At 58.8% G+C, this 15,727-nt stretch overlaps 1 protein-coding gene across 3 annotated transcripts in view; it reads right to left on the bottom strand.

Annotated features, from left to right (window-relative positions):
• Nucleotides 1–3,134: 3,134 nt before the first annotated feature.
• SMAD6 (SMAD family member 6) overlaps nucleotides 3,135–15,727 on the bottom strand; it is a 71,881-nt gene continuing 59,288 nt past the window's right edge. For 2 of the 3 annotated variants that reach the window (XM_051822327.3, XM_051822328.3), the window contains one exon: nucleotides 3,135–4,076. In XM_051822327.3, coding sequence (XP_051678287.2) covers nucleotides 3,535–4,076 — 542 coding nt within the window. In that variant the 3' untranslated portion in view covers nucleotides 3,135–3,534. Of the gene's footprint in view, nucleotides 4,077–9,360; nucleotides 9,416–15,727 lie in introns of all 3 variants that reach the window. The other variant, XM_089310608.1, reaches the window with a different exon arrangement.

Here is a 15,727-nt window from a genome sequence, read left to right as displayed (position 1 = left end):
CTGGGCCAGGCCAAACCCAGGAGCCCAAAACTCAATCTAGGTCTTCCAGATGGGTGCCTCCCAGAGTCCGTGCCAGCAGGAAGCCGGCATGGAGAGCGGGGCCCGGCCTCGAACTCAGGCACTCTGATACCCGGTACGGGCGTCCCAAGTGCTGTCTTAACCACCAGTCCCCCCCACTCCTCTCATTTCTAGATCAACCCACCCATCCCTATCCCATCATCCATTATCCCATCCCCCACCCCAACACAGGCAGAGGCAGGTGAAGCTGGGGTGGGGTGTGGAGGGGAGGAGAAGGCACCTCTCTGGCAGCCCGGTCAAGTACACGAATCCCTGGGCACTGCCCAGCTGAGCCGGAGTCTGGGGCCACTCACTCCCCCACCGACCTTGCTTCCCAGGGCCCTCAGCGCCCAGGCCTCCACCCCCACGCTCTCTGGAGCCCAGGGACTTGTTTAGAAAGTGTCTCCACCGGCGTGTGAGTCACCGATTGCTGGGTGGTCCGGGGGAAGCCACAGTTGCTGCCCAGCACCAGGATGGGGGGGAGGGGGGCGCGATGTCCCTGTCTGCACCTTAGGTGGCTGGGGTGGGACCCTCAGCAGCAGGGCCTCTGTGCGACACCCACAGTCACCCGAGGTCTTCAGTTTCGGGACAGGGCAGGTCTGGGGCTCTCTCCAGCAAGGTTGATGTCCCTGGGACCCCAGAATTCGGAGCTTCAGGCTTGCTTGCAGCAAACCAAGCCCCAGGGGACAGGCCCACTGTAGCAAAGCCAATCACAACCACTGCCCAAGGCTGGCCTCTGAGGTCCCTTCCCACAGCGAGCTTGGGCAAAGGGCAGTGCTGACGCAAGCACGCGCTGGTCCCATCCGTGAGGAACCTCATGGCTGGCACCCGCCATTCTGAATCATCACTCCAGGCTCAGGTCGGAGAGAGGAGCTGTGCTCTGCTCAGTGGGCGGGGGCACCGCAGGGGGCGGCAGGGGCACGGGGCTCCCTTGTCTGCTCAGGCAGGAGTGGCAGTGCGAAGGCACCGAGCAGTGTGGGCTGCCACGGGAAGGGACTTGGCCCCCGGAAGGATCCACCCTCTGAGAACGCGGTCATTTTTCTGTCTGTGCAAACGAAGGAGGCAGGGAAACCTGGAGTCCAGGCCTGAAGACAGTACCTGCTCCAGGCCCCGCTCTCCCCATCTCTAACCCGGCGTTACGGATCCCTCTCTGGCTCCTTGCTGATGGGGGGACTGATCCCTGCCACACCCAGGGCCAGGAGTCCCCCTCCCCCCGCAGCCTGGCACTGGTGGGCGCCACGCTCAGGGCTCAGAGGACCAGCTCCTGCCGGCAGCCTCTGGGATGCCCCCTCCAGACCATGAAGGCCCCTGCAGAGGCTTCCTCAGAAACCAGCCCGCCTTCCCCACTGCCCCCTGAACACAGCCCAGCTCCTGTTCACGGCACTCAGCACCCTACTCCCCCGCTTTCCAGGTACTGCAGGGTGTGCTTCCTTCTCCCAGCTCCCACCAGTCCCAGGGACAGCTTTGTTCCCATCTTACAGATGCGAACACTGAGGCGTGTTACAAATTCAAGCAGTCGCTTCCACGACTCTTCGAAATGGCAAAGCTGGGATTTGAACTCAGGCAGCCTGGCTCCAGGACATGGGTCGTCTGAAAGCTCCCCTGGGCTGCCTCCCGGTCTCTGCCACCACTCCCCCCAACCCCAGCCCCGCCTGCCAGCCTGCCTCTCATTTCTCTCTCAAGCACCAAGCCCCCCGCTGAGCCTTCCCCAGGACACTCCCCTGTAATGGGCTCCCTACTCCTTTCCAGCCTGACCCCACACCAAGGACAGAGCCCCCTAACTACCACAGAGCCCGAGTGTGCAGAACCCTGGCACGGCCAGTTGTGGTCAGCCCAGAGGCACCAGAGTGCTTTGCCATGGGGACAGGATTGGGGGGGGGAGGACGCCCAGTTACATGGTATATTTCTAGGAAGATGTGGCGGCCGAGCCCTGTCCCCTGCCTTCCCATCCTCGTGCTGTGTCTCCCACAGGGATGCTTTGTGTGATTGACACAGTATGGCAGGAAGTGAGAGCAGCCGCTTCCAAGGTCCCCAAGGCTTTGGGGAAGTCATGTCACGAGTGGCCCGATGGAGAGATCCAAGTGGTGGGGAGCTGAGGCTTCCGGCCAGCAGCCACGTGAGCAAGCGCACGGGGCAGGTCCCCAGCCCCAGTCAAGCCCTGGCTGACATCTTGACCGCAACCTCCCCCAGAGAGCCCTGGAGCCAGAACCACTGGCGGAGCTGCTGCGGGTCCTGGGCCTGCAGGATAAGGGATGGCAGTTGTGTTCAGCTGCTAAGTCTCCGATCATTTACGACCCAGTGGGAGACACTAGGCAGGACTTCTCAGAGCACTTAACATGCGAATGTAAATCTCCAGGAAAGAAGATATACAATGTAACATTTCCCCCTGGTTACTTGGCCAAGAGGCGCTCTCTCTCTTTTTTTTTTTCCTTGAGCATGTTCTTAAGAAAACTCTGATCTAATGATATGGCTCTGGTCCGACAGTTTGATGTAACTTCTAACCTTGATTTTGTCTCATGAGCTAGGCATGCATCCTTCCAGAACCTCAACATTTAAGATAAACCATCTGCCTTACACAAATCAACAAACCCCAGCCGGGCAGATGCGGAGCTGGTGGTGGTGGGGGGCTAGCCGGCCCACACCCCAGGTAGCTGAGCTGCGTGGGAGACTCCGTGGGAGACCCCGGCAGCTCAGCCTTTCTTCCCAGGCCACTTCCCCAGAGTGAGGAGCAGCAATGTCTTCTTCTAGCTGTGCTCATCTCAGAGATGGAGGCCTGCATCTGAGCCTGTCCAGGGGACGGCGGCTCCTCCAGGCCAGGGCGGGAGCCTCCCCATCAGACTGGGAGCCGGCTCAGGCCTGCTGGCCGCTGCACTCCCCCTGCCTGTGGACACACCACAGCCGCCGACAGGAAGCAGCAAGAGCCCACTCTGGCTTCCCTCTGCTCGAGGTGTCCTTAGTCTCTCTCCTTATCCAGTAAAAAAAGAAAAAAAGAAACTGAAGCCAAGTTTCAGGGTGCCTGATGATGGGACTTCTTTTGCATGCCAAAGATAGTTCCAAAAAAAAAAAAAAAAAACCACTATAATGCAAATACTTTATTATCAACGAGTGACTGGTATTAGCTTTTTGTCTGGGAATTAAGATTTCAAAAACCATAGATCAAACCCAGGCTTTTCCACCCAGCTCTGCTGTTATCATTTTCTTTAAAAAAAAAAAAAGAGGAAGAAGGAGGAAAAGAAAGAAAATATATCTGTATTCAAAGTATTATAAGCCAAAGTGCGTCTTTCTTGTTTTGTCCATATACACACATTGCACCATACATAAATAATTACATTGTAAAAATGACTCCATAATTACAAGTATAATATATATTTCCATATAATATATAAAACTTTATATTAAATCTAGGTAGATGATATGGGGGTGGGGGAGGGGTCCGTGGGGGGGGGCTGCGTCTGCGGGGGCCCGCGGCGGCCGCCGCTATCTCTGGTTGTTGAGCAGGATCTCGAGCCAGCAGGGGCAGGAGGTGATGAACTGCCGCGAGTAGCAGGGCCCCCAGCCCTTGGCGAAGCTGATGCGCACGCTGTTGGGGTCGTAGGGGCCGTCGGCCGCGTCCGCCTCGGGCGCCTGCTGCCGCAGGCCCGAGCGCTCGAAGTCGAATACCTTGATGGAGTAGCCGGGCGGCACCTTGCGTACGACCAGGGCGCGGCCGCCCGGCGCGTCCAGCGTCGGGGAGTTGACGAAGATGGGGTGCTCGCCGCGGTTGTAGGCCCACACGCCGTCGGGCTCCTTGCTGAGCACGATGCCGAAGCCGATCTTGCTGCGCGTGCGCCGCACCGACTCGCTGCGCTGCTCCAGGTTGAGCTGGCCCAGGCAGAAGCCGCTGCCCTGAGGTAGGTCGTAGAAGATGCTCACGGCCTGGTCGTACACGGCGTAGAGGCGGCCCACGCGCGTGCGGTGCTCCCAGTACGCCACGCTGCACCAGTGGCTCGGCTTGGTGGCGTCCGGGGACATGCTGGCGTCTGCGGGACAAGCACAGGGCACGGGCGGGTTACTCGGGCCGGCAGGTGGGCCTGCGGGTGGCGGCAGCAGGGTGGGACCGCGCTCTCACACATACTAGGCCCCAGGCAGAGGTCAGAACAAAGGTTAGGAGTTGGCACCCAGCACAAGCGAGCCAGGGCACCTGTGTGCAGCCTTTGTCCAAGCTCTGCCTCAGCGGAGCAGGTGAGCGTGGTTAGGCACTCCAGCCGAGCAGCCATCACCATTGGAGGGAACTCGGCACAGCACGGGGCTGGGCTGGGGGGTGGGTCTCCGGGGTCCCTGCCAGCCCCGAGCGGTGCCTCCCGGGGGCTGCGAGACTCCTCCCAGCTCAGCCTCCCTCTCCCATAGCCCCCACCCCACCCGCGTAAACCTTCATGGCAGGACGCATAGGTGGGCACCAGCGCTACAGCCCCCTGGGTACCACCGAGGCTTGCCAGCTCTCTCAGCTGCATCCTGCTTTGATCTGGGCCTCAACCCACACCCCCACACCCACTCCAGCAAAGCAGTGGCCTAGATGGGACTGAAACTCCTCCCCATATCCCAGCATCCCAGCTTGGGACACAAGGTTGTTGTATGTTGTCTACCGCATTTAAGGAGGTTCTAAGCCAAAGCATGGGCCTGTCTCGCAGGGCAACCCCTGGCTCCCTGCTCCTGAGAGTGGCCAGCTTCTCACACTCGTAGGCGTCCTGATACCTCATCTCCTTATCTCTGCTTGGGCAGCAGGCAGAGTGCGTGCAGGGGGCAGGGGACCGCATAGGGAGGACAGGGCACTTCCTCTTTCTCAGCTTCTTCTTCTTCTTCTTTTTTTTTTTTTTTTTTTGGACAGGCAGAGTGGACAGTGAGAGAGAGACAGAGAGGAAGGTCTTCCTTTGCCGTTGGTTCACCCTCCCATGGCCGCCGCGGCCGGCGCGCTGCAGCTGGCGCACCGCGATGATCTGATGGCAGGAGCCAGGTGCTTCTCCTGGTCTCCCATGGGGTGCAGGGCCCAAGCACTTGGGCCATCCTCCACTGCACTCCCTGGCCACAGCAGAGAGCTGGCCTGGAAGATGGGCAACCGGGACAGAATCCGGCACCCAGACCGGGATTAGAACCCAGTGTGCTGGCCGGTGCCGCGGCTCACTAGGCTAATCCTCCGCCTTGCGGCGCCGGCACACCGGGTTCTAGTCCCGGTCGGGGCGCCGGATTCTGTCCCGGTTGCCCCTCTTCCAGGCCAGCCCTCTGCTGTGGCCAGGGAGTGCAGTGGAGGATGGCCCAGGTGCTTGGGTCCTGCACCCCATGGGAGACCAGGAAAAGCACCTGGCTCCTGGCTCCTGCCATCGGATCAGCGCGGTGCGCCGGCCGTGGCGGCCATTGGAGGGTGAACCAACGGCAAAGGAAGACCTTTCTCTCTGTCTCTCTCTCTCACTGTCCACTCTGCCTGTCAAAAAAAAAAAAAAAAAGAAAAAAAAAAGAAAAAAAAAGAACCCGGTGTGCCGGCGCAGCAGGTGGAGGATTAGCCTACTGAGCCACAGCGCCAGCCTCAGCTTCTTATAGGCCTTCCAATCAAAGACCAAAGGCGGAACTTCAAGGTCCCCTCCTCCTACCTCCTCTCCCCAGCAGAGCCAAACACCCCCCCAACCTGGCCCCAGAACCCTCCCCAGGGATGATACCCCATGTCTGGGGGTGAATTGCACAGAACCGCCCTAGAGTTTCTTGTGCCCCAGCCACTGGGCTCAGAGACACCACCCCCTGGGTATGTGGCCACGTCTCCCCAGTTCTCTAGGAGAGAGACTGCCGCCACTGGGAAGCCCACTGCCTTCTCTCTCCTGGGGCACCCCAACTGCAGCCCACGCTCCTGCACCGGGCTCCACCAGGAGCAGGATGAGGTGGGTCCTGGGCCTCTCCACCAACTCAAGGCTGCACAGGGGCCTGGGAAGCTCCCTCACAAAGCTCCGGACAGGCCAAAGGGGGAAACGCTGCCCAGCAGCAGGTGGGCAGCTGCTGGCCCACGGGCCCACGGCAGTGCCGGCGGAGCCAGGATCAGAGCCTGGGACCCCAGAGTTCTTCTCGAACCTTGCTGTGTGGTCTGAAAGGTTTCCAAGTGAGAGAGATCCGAGGCTGTCACCGCTGACCAGCTGTGTGGCCGTGGGCAACTGCTGAGTGGTCCCAAGCCCCACCTCCCTGCTGTGAGATGCCATCACCAAGTGGCCTCACTCACGCAAGTCCCTGTCTGGGTTTTTCTGGGAACTCCAGCAACAAATCCCTTGGATGCGGGGAGATCAGCTGTAGCGCCGTGGCCCCAGGGGTCACCGCCGTGGGGAGTGTCACCAGGGTGCTGGAGAGCAGTGCCCTTTGCAAACTCTAAGACCCTTTGCAGATGCTACGGGCCACCTCACCTAGGCCCTGCAGTGGACGAGGCGGGAGGGAAGGGGCGGATGCAAGAACTGAGTGGTGTAGAACTGAAGGTCTAGAACAATGATGAGTGTGTGTGTGTGTGTGTGTGCGCGCGCGCGTACATGCATGTGTGCAACAGCAGCCGCCACGCTCTCTGCAGCCCGGTGAGCAGGAAGGCAGGAGCCCCCAGACCCACAGTCCTCCCCCCCACCTCTCCCAAGCCACACGGCCCCCGCTCTCCCCCTCAGGCCTTGCATCCACAGCCTGGCTGCCACTCAGGACAGTCTTGCAGAGGGATCTTTTTCCCCTTGTGACTCCAAGGCTGTGCCCCGCCATCTCCCACAGCCATCAGCCTAATTAGGATCCAGCTCTTTAATTGCAAATAAATACCGGGGAGTCAGACCCGAGTGAACAACATCAAAGATGACCGAGCTCTGACCGAAACTCCCGCTCACTACCCCCTGCTCGGAGCCTGGCCTGGTTCCCAGCCAGACTCCGGGTCCCGCTGGGAGGGCTGGGGCAGGGGGAGGAGCAGAGGCGCTGGGTCCGCCGGGGTGGATGTGCAGAGCGGCGCTAGCCAGGGAGCCAGGAGTCCTGCCCCTTGGTTCCCATCCAGCAGGTCCTCTCTCCCCTCTGGCCTCAGCCTTCCCATCTGAACAATGAGCTTTAAATCTCTGTGATTTGGCATATAATCTGGGCACATCTAGACACCCCTGTTATACCACCCGATGCCAGAAACTGACTCAGCTGTCCCTCTCCAGGAGGGCGGATAACCAGAGACCGGTGCTGCATCTGATGGAGGACTACTTGCCACAGAACAAGCCGTCGAGCCGTGCAACAGCAGGCATGGACTGCACGTGCGTCCTGCTGAGCGGCAGGAGCCAGGCACGGAAGGCCACGCGTGCCCTGTTTCCATTGCTAGGAAATTCTCGAGGAGGCAAAGTGGCCTGGAGAAACCAGAACAGTGAGGACTCCCCCACCCCCACCCAGGGAGCAGGAAGACTGGGAAGGGGCGCGGGAAAGTTTCTGGGAGCTTGGACCGCTGGTGTGTGACCTCCAAAGTCTCCATCCGAAGTCCCCTTAAGAGCTGCGCATTTCATCATAGATATTTTCAAAAGCACGTGCCAAGTGCCCCAGAGCCAGCCCTCTGCGTGGCCTCAGCTGGGCTGACCCAGGGGAACAGCCCCGGGTTGCCTCCCCGTGGCTCCCACATTCCTGCCACCAGAGGGTGGTGGCTGCCTGCGCTGGGGCAGGAGGCGACCAGCCTGACAATGGGCCTCCCCTGCACAGAAGCCAGGCAGGCCCTCGGATGGCTGGCATTCCTTCCTCTTGCAGCCGTCCCCCTATCCCCCCCCCCACCTCCCCACCACGCCAGGGTGCCTGGAGCCCAACGTGTAATTTTGTGAGGGTGCTGGGGCAGCTAGGGGGGCCCGCTGCAGTCTGGGAGAGGCAGGCAAAGCTGAAATCCCAAGAAAAGCCCTGAGCTTCTTCAAACCAGCAGATTTCCTCCAGAACAAAGAGCAGGGGCAGCCAGGTTCCTGCGTGCTCCCCGCGGGCCGCGTGTGCCCCCAGAGCACCGTGCGCACTCTGCAGCTCCCCTGTCCTTTTGGCCAGGCAGTCCAGGACTCGGCCAGCTTGCAGAAGGGGCCAGAGCTGTCCCCTGATGTGATCTGGACTCGGGAGGTGTTGAGCATTCGCAGGGGGCCCAACCCCTCTGTGTTCCAGGTCTCTGCACGCACCTGGGCTGCAGCTTCCTCCCTGCTTCTGCCGGGCTGGACCGAAAGGACCCGCACAGCCTCGCCATCCGTGGGCCCGAGACCAGGGCAGGCAGGCCCAGGGACAGGAAGGCATCTGCCCTGCAGGCCGGTGGCCGAGCCAGAGCGGAGCCAGAGACCAGGCCCCTCAGCACAGGGCTGCACAGAGGCCTCCGGGGCCTGCTGTCCCCGCTGTCCCACGTCAAGCCTGGCTTCAAGTTCCCGTCCAACCGGCAGCTTTTCATCTGTGGCTCCCAGGCCTGGGAGCAATTACGTGGCCCTGCATCTGGTTAACCTAACACCCCTTTTAAAGTCTTGTTTGCCCATTAGATAAGTAGTTTTTGTTATCAAACTTAGAGGGAAAAAGGGTTTCCACTTAACCCTCCTTTGTCGTCTGAAGCTTCAAAGATGGCCTCGGGTTTTTCAGCAAGAACTGAGATGCCCGTTAATTAGGGCCTTTTTTTTTTTTTTTTTTTTTTTTGCTTCATTAAGGGAGGGGAAGAGCAGCCCTCTATCCACTGGGCTCAGGCAGTAAAAGCAGAGAAAGAATGCACACAGGGCCACGTTAATGGCCAACAGCTTAGAGCGAGCCTCTGCTGAACTCTTTCCAAAAGCTGGGCCCAGCTGACAGGAGTTTCCTCTGATTCGCTCCCACCCACCCCTTCCCACCCCCCACCTCGGCTCCAGCACCTCTGGCTCCTAGAGGAAGCTGGGCTTCCAAGAGGAAGTCCCTAATCGGTCATTACATCACGGCGGTCTGGCCACCACCGCCGCTGCCTGCGCAGGGCCCACCTCAGGGGCTCTTTCTCCGCCGGCCGCTGCTCTCTGGGCTTGGGGCTGTGTGCTGGCCACCACCCTCTCTAAGGACTCGCTCAGCCGGTCTGCGGGGTCCACTCCTAAGACAAAGGAGTGTGACGGGAGCCGCAGGGATGAGGACAGCAAGAAGATGGAGGGAGGCTGGGTGACACGTGGTACACAGGGCCAAGGTGCAAAAGCCGAGGCCCAAAGAGGTGACGCGACCTGCCCAGGTTGCCCTGGAAACGAGCCACACAGCGGGGCCCGGTGAATGGGTGTCTCCTTGCACGGGCTCAGGAACAAAGAAAGCTGCCTGCATGTGAACCCCGGCTCTGCCACTCACCAGCTGTGAAATCTCAGGCAAGTGGTTTCCTTTCGCTGGGCCTCAGTTTCCTGACCTGCAAAATGGGCATGCAACCAGTGGCTCCTTCATCAGGGTGTTCAGATTCATTTCAAGTGCATCAAATAACGCCAAACAGTGCGCAAGATAAGTGCTCCGTAAGCTAACAGCTGTTACTATTCCTCGTATTATTATGACCATGCGGTCTTATCAATCTGTATTATTTGTCTAAATAATAATAGGTTGGCTTAGCCTGTACAGTTCACCAGGCAATAACACCTGCAAAGATAAGTCGTGTCAAGGCAGCTGACAGTCAAAGGAAAATGCTAACAGTCAGAAGGATGCCAGGTGCTACAAAAAGTTCGTGGAAAATGGAATGCGAAGGTAAGTTTATTTTGGTGCAAAGAAACGTTGAACTAGTTTTGCTTTCATGATATGCATCTTCCATGAACTTTGTGAAGTACCTGCTTAAGCCAGCCAACACTAAACAAGCTTCGCCGCACGCCAGGCGGAGGACCATGTTGACATTCCGCTCGTCCTCCCACTCATCCCCATGTTCAGATAAGGGAGCTGAGGCCTGGAGGCCAGGGCCCATGCCCAGTGCCAGCAGCTAGTGGATGCAGAGCTGGGATGCGAGTGCCTGTCTGTCTAGGCCGAGACAGGGGCTCGGCTGCATTGTTCCCAGGATTGCAATCCACGGGCTGGCACAGGGACACTGCTGGGAGAATCCAGCCACGCCCAAGCCAAGCTGCCCTGCTGGGGGCTCTGTAAAGACACTGTGTGGTGAACTGGGTTAGGCTGCCACCTGCCATGCCGGCATCCCATATGGGTGCCAGTTCGAGTCCCGGCTACTCCACTTCTGATCCAGCTTCCTGCTAATGCATCTAGGAAAGCAGCAGAAGATGGCCCAAGTGCCTGGGCCCCTGCCAGCCACGTGGGAGACCCAGATGAAGCTCCTGGCTCCTGGCTTTGGCCTGGCCCAGCGCCTGCTGTTGCAGCCATTTGGGGAGTGAACCAGCGGATGTAAGATCTGTCTTTCCCATTAGCTCTGTAACTATGCATTTCAAATAAATAAATAAATCTTTAAAACGGGGGGACATTAAAAGGGGCCCTCAGATGTGGCAGTGTTGGTGCCGCTGACCCACCATGCGCTGTCCACCCTCCATGGCAGCCAGTGGGTATTTCAAAATATCGCCATCTACGACCCCCTATGCGACCCTGCAAATACATACACTTTTTGGCTTTTACGCAGAGCTTCTCTCAAAATATTCTGCGCAAATATTCCACTCCAACGAATAACAACAACAGAAACACAAAAAATGAGCGTTTTCTAGCAATGCTGCAGGAACAAACGCCCGTCTTAGGAAAGGGCTGCCTCGCTGGAGGCTGGCAGGGGCCTGGTGCCCTGGGCTCTTCATTCATTGTCCCTTTTTTCTCTACAGTCCAGGAGGTATGAGCACCCCAATTCTCAGACCCCAAGTCAGAAAGGCCACACAGCAATGTGGCAGGGCAATGTGTGTGGCCGGCCAGGCCCTGAGCCCACCCTCTCTGAGCCAGGCCCTCCGTGTCTGCCTTCCTCCCCAGAGGCCCCCTCCTCCCAAAGGGCTTGAGGAGCCCTGGGGGTGAGGTGATCTCCGCCAGGGGCTGTCTGACTGGCCGGGCTGTCGCAGCCTGAGCGGCCCTGCAGAAGGGACCCTTCCTCCAGCCTCAGCGCCTGACCCCAGCCCGCCCGGCCACACTGCTGGCTTGGGCCGAAGCGGCAGCCTAGGCTGAGATGGGTGAGGTTTCTGTTCTTTCAAGTCGCATAGGAACTCGTCTTGCAACCCTGATACAAAACAAGCTTTGGCCCAGGCACTGAGACACTGGCCTGCTCAGCAGCCCCTCCACAGCCCTACAGCAGAGGGGCTGATCAGAGCAGGATGTGAGGGTCCTGCTTCTGCCACCTGCAGTCCCCGGCTCCCACCCCTCAAGGCCAGGCTGGGTCCCCGGGCGCAGGTGGCACGGCCTGTTTGCTCCACGGCACGGCTCTGGGGAACAAGCTCCCTTCTTCTTTAGAAGTTATTTATTTTATGTATATATTTCAGAGAGGGAGAGAGAGGTCTTCAATCAGCAGCAGCCAGGGTTGGGCCAGGCAAAAGCCAGCAGCTGGGAACTCAATCTGGGTCTCCCACGTGAGCGGCAGGCACCCAACTACTTGGGCCATTTCCGTGGGTACGCATTAGCAGGAAGCTAGAACCCGAGGTGGAGCTGGGACTCGAAGCCGGGTGCTCTGATACAATGCGAGGTGCAGGCCTTCCGAGCTGTGGCTTAACCACGGTGCCAGACGCCTGGCCCCAAGCCCCCTTACTACTGCGAGAGCCACAGGAAGACGGGCGCCCGAGCTCTCTCCTCCATCCCAGAGCTGGGCACTCGGACTGCAGCCTCCTAAAGGTGACCCGATCGCTGCAGCCCGGAGAGAGAGGGACCGCTGAGGCATCCAGGCTGGGGGAGCTCAGGGAGGAGGAGGGTATGGAGGTGCCTGGGCTCTGGGGAGGGGGAGGGCAGCAAGTTTCATGGTGGGTACACTCAGCCCAGAGCTTCTGCAAGAGGGCTCTGCCCAGCCGGCGCTGCGGCTCACTAGGCTAATCCTCCGCCTTGCAGCGCCGGCACACCGAGTTCTAGTCCCAGTCGGGGCGCCGGATTCTGTCCCAGTTGCCCCTCTTCCAGGCCAGCTCTCTGCTGTGGCCAGGGAGTGCAGTGGAGGATGGCCCAAGTACTTGGGCCCTGCACCCCATGGGAGACCAGGAGAAGTACCTGGCTCCTGCCATCGGATCAGCGCGGTACACAGGCCGCAGTGGCCATTGGAGGGTGAACCAACGGCAAAGGAAGACCTTTCTCTCTGTCTCTCTCTCACTGTCCACTCTGCCTGTCAAAAAAAAAAAAAAAAAAAAAAAAAAAGAGCTCTGCCCTTCACTCCCATTCCAAGTCCTCTTTTGTTTTATCACAAAGTCAGAATCCAAGTATGTTTGTTTGTTTTCTTACTCAGAGACCACCTGGGGTGGGAGAGCCTCGCTTTTATTACTGCCCCCCACCCCAGAAAGAGACTTGTGCAATGACCCTGGGTGCATCGGCTAGGAGAAGGGACCCCTGCACCCCTGCTGGCCCAGGGATCTGCACAGCCTGTTCACATACGAGCCAGGATCCTCACTGGTCTTCAACCCCGTGCCCAGGTGAACTGACTGACCCCAACCCTGACTCCCCTGGTGAATCTGAGACCAAAGAACAAAACCAGTCCTTTGGGGGCCCTGGCACGGACAGCCAGAGCGTGCGGCAGGGGCTCACGAGTGCTGGCTCATGGCAGGGAGCCCAGCTCTGGGCCTGCTGCCCACCCCAGGGCTCCCAGAGCTGGGAGGGTTCAGGGCCCCTCCGTGTCTCCTGTATTTCCCAAATGCCGTTCCAATTTCATGGGTCGACCTCCAGCCTCAGACGTCTACTTGGACCCAGCTTGAAACCTGGAAAGCAAAGGACCTGAAAATCACCCTGGACCGGTCTGAGCTCTCAGGGTCAGGCACTCAGATCCTCGTGGAAACGGGCCAAGGGGACAAGACGAGGCACCCACCCACACCCTGGCCCCTCAAATCTCTGGCCTGGCCATCTGCCATGCTGCCTGGGCATCGTTGCCCAGCCCAGTCCTGACCTTAGCCCATTCTCCCTGACACCACAGCTGGTGGTGCGCATCCTAATACCTGCGTTACCACGGGCAGGTGAGGATACCTGGGTGCCAGGGACGGCTGCACAACCTGGTGACCCAGGGCAAGATGGCAAGGTGGGGCCCCATGTTCACCAAGCGAGAACCTCGGGGCAGGGCGACGAGGACGAGGTGAGAATGACCCCTGGACCAACCAAAGCATCCCCGCGCCCCTCTGCATCCCCGTGCCCGGCGCCCGCCACCACCACTGTGCTCAGGAGAAAGGCTGCAAGGGATGCTGATGGAGATCAGGCCAAGGTGAAGGACAGACCACAGGGACGACGGGCCAGGCTGCCGGCTAAACCAGGGCCTCCAAAGCCAGAACCCAAGGCTGTGCAAAGGGAGAGAGGGCCCCCAAAGGGGAAGAGGAGCGGCTGACGCTGGCGAGGATGGGAGTAACTGCAGACCAAGGAGACGCCCCAACAGACCGGGTGCTGCGGCCGCCAGGTGTGTGTGCTTTTGATAACTGTGTACTTCTGGTGACCGTACAGCTTGAAATACTATTTTTATCAAGTTTTATAAAAACACAGGATCCTGTTTTCATTTGTTTTAAGCTAACCGCCCCCACCCCATTAAGAAGCTGTGATGGTGAAAACAGAGCAGGGGCCCTGAGTGACCGCACCCACAGTGTCCTCCAGAGGAATTTCTGGCTGGAGGGGGTCGGGGGCTTTCTAGAAGGGCCTAGAAACAGTGTCCGGAGCTTGATGACTCAGTTTCCTTACTGTTCCCTACCACTGGTCGGAATCTCGCTTAATCACTCAGACCCCAGTGTCCACCCGGCACCCCCAACCCCCACTCCACCCAGGCCTGAACCGTGCCCCTGCACTCTTGGGAAACCATCTGGTCTCCTCGCCCCATTGAAAAAGGCACAGTGGCAAATGCTGTTCCATTGAACAGGTGACCCCGCCGATGCTCAGAGGCCAGGGCATGAAGGCAGCGGGGAGAAGCACTGTCCTTCCTCGCTGGCCCCTGCGATGTGGGGGCCTGGCAAGGGACTGCTGGCAGGGTCAGGTATATAAAGCAGGTTTTAACGTCTCAAAAAAAAAATCTCAAGCCTGTAGGATGTTGGCAGTGGGGACGGACTGACTCTGGCGTGCTTATAAGCCTGCGAGGCTGTCGGGAAGAGAAGGCTTTGAATGCAGCAGCCCGAGTGGGAGAGCCGGCCTCCGGATTCACGGAGCTCTCCAAATCAGCCTCATCTGACATCAGCCTATTGCTATTGACCAAAGAGACAGCATCCGTGACCTTGGCAAGACAAATACACCTGCCTCCGTTTGCACGAAAGATGCAGCGTGGGACGAACACCCCCAAACACCAGAGGTGGGGCATTCAATTTGAAAATAATCCTTCCATTAAACCCTTCCCTCTAAAATACCCTTTTGTAACACAAAGATACACAATCCGTGCCTCTCTAGCGAATGCAGACTGCTCCGTGCCAGATTTTCTTAAAGTGAAGAGTTGCCTCAACCATTCTTGTATATTTCTAGAACAAACAGCAGTGCCTCATAATAAGCAAAAAGCTAATATTGACCGAAGAGATCATTAATCCACAATTAAATACAATATTTGCTCTACAGGATGTAGTAACATGAGATTCAAGAGTTCCCTACAAAAATGTTGCAAAATGACCCAGGGCTTGGCAGCCGCTGCCCCCGTCTCTGCTACAGTGACCCGTGTACTGTTTGTGGCTGTGCTACTGTGCAGCAGGTTGAAGCTGCATGGGGCCGGGCGTGCCCAAGCCCCCAGGCAGCCTGATGTGGGGTGGGAGCTGTCATGGAGGTAGGGAGTCCCCCCAGGAGGTCCATCCCACTGGAGAATCCCATAGAGACCCCTGGTGCCATGCCTCAACCCCAAGCCCTGACGCCTCACATCACAAAGGGGGTCCTGATGCTCCTGACAGTGGGGTGTTGTTTCCAACCGTGCTGGGTTTTCCATTCTCTAAGCCCATTCATTAGCTGATGATAAAGGCCCACAGTCCACAAGGTCAAGGACGGAGCAGCATGGGACACGGTCGGTAACCTCGATGAACTGCCTTCTGCCACACCGCCCGGGAACCTGGTAACGGACACCCCGGGAGCTGTGGCTTTCTTGGCAGAGGAGCGTTCTCCCCGTGCCTGGATGCGCGCCGTGTGACCAGAGCCCGGGCAGCAGGACTGGGAGGACAGTGGTCCCCAAGGCTGCCCGTGCTTCTCTGGCTCGAGTGCCCAGGCTAACCTTTCAGTAAGAGGGGCATCTGCCTTGCTGTCCACGGCCCAGCTCCTAATCCTTGATTTCTTCTTGAAAAGACAAGAGGCCCAAGGAGATGTCCGGGCTGAACTCCATGAACAGCAATGTCCAAGAACCTTCTAGAACTGTCTCCTCCTCCGTGTGCCAGGAAGGGAGATAGGGGTGCCCTTCCCGAGTCACAGGGAAGCCTACAGGGGCTCCTGGGGACTCTGGTGGGCAGGCAGCACCCAGCAGGCAACTGCAGAGACAGGCTGTTGGCAGTGGGCGTCCTTGGTCTTGGCTGGCTTGTTGCACTCATCCCACAGGAAGCCAGTCACTGCTTGAGCACCTACGTCTGCACAGCCCTTCTCATCCTGGGAGGCCAACTCCCTGCCCGAGGTCACACAGCCAATCAGCCAGCATTTGAACCCAGAGCAG

The sequence above is a fragment of the Oryctolagus cuniculus genome, chromosome 12 (genome assembly GCF_051225735.1).
Source record: "Oryctolagus cuniculus isolate XC-2025 breed Fujian yellow rabbit chromosome 12, ASM5122573v1, whole genome shotgun sequence".
In the NCBI taxonomy this organism is placed as follows: domain Eukaryota; kingdom Metazoa; phylum Chordata; class Mammalia; order Lagomorpha; family Leporidae; genus Oryctolagus; species Oryctolagus cuniculus.
This window is presented reverse-complemented; position numbering and strand designations above follow the sequence as displayed.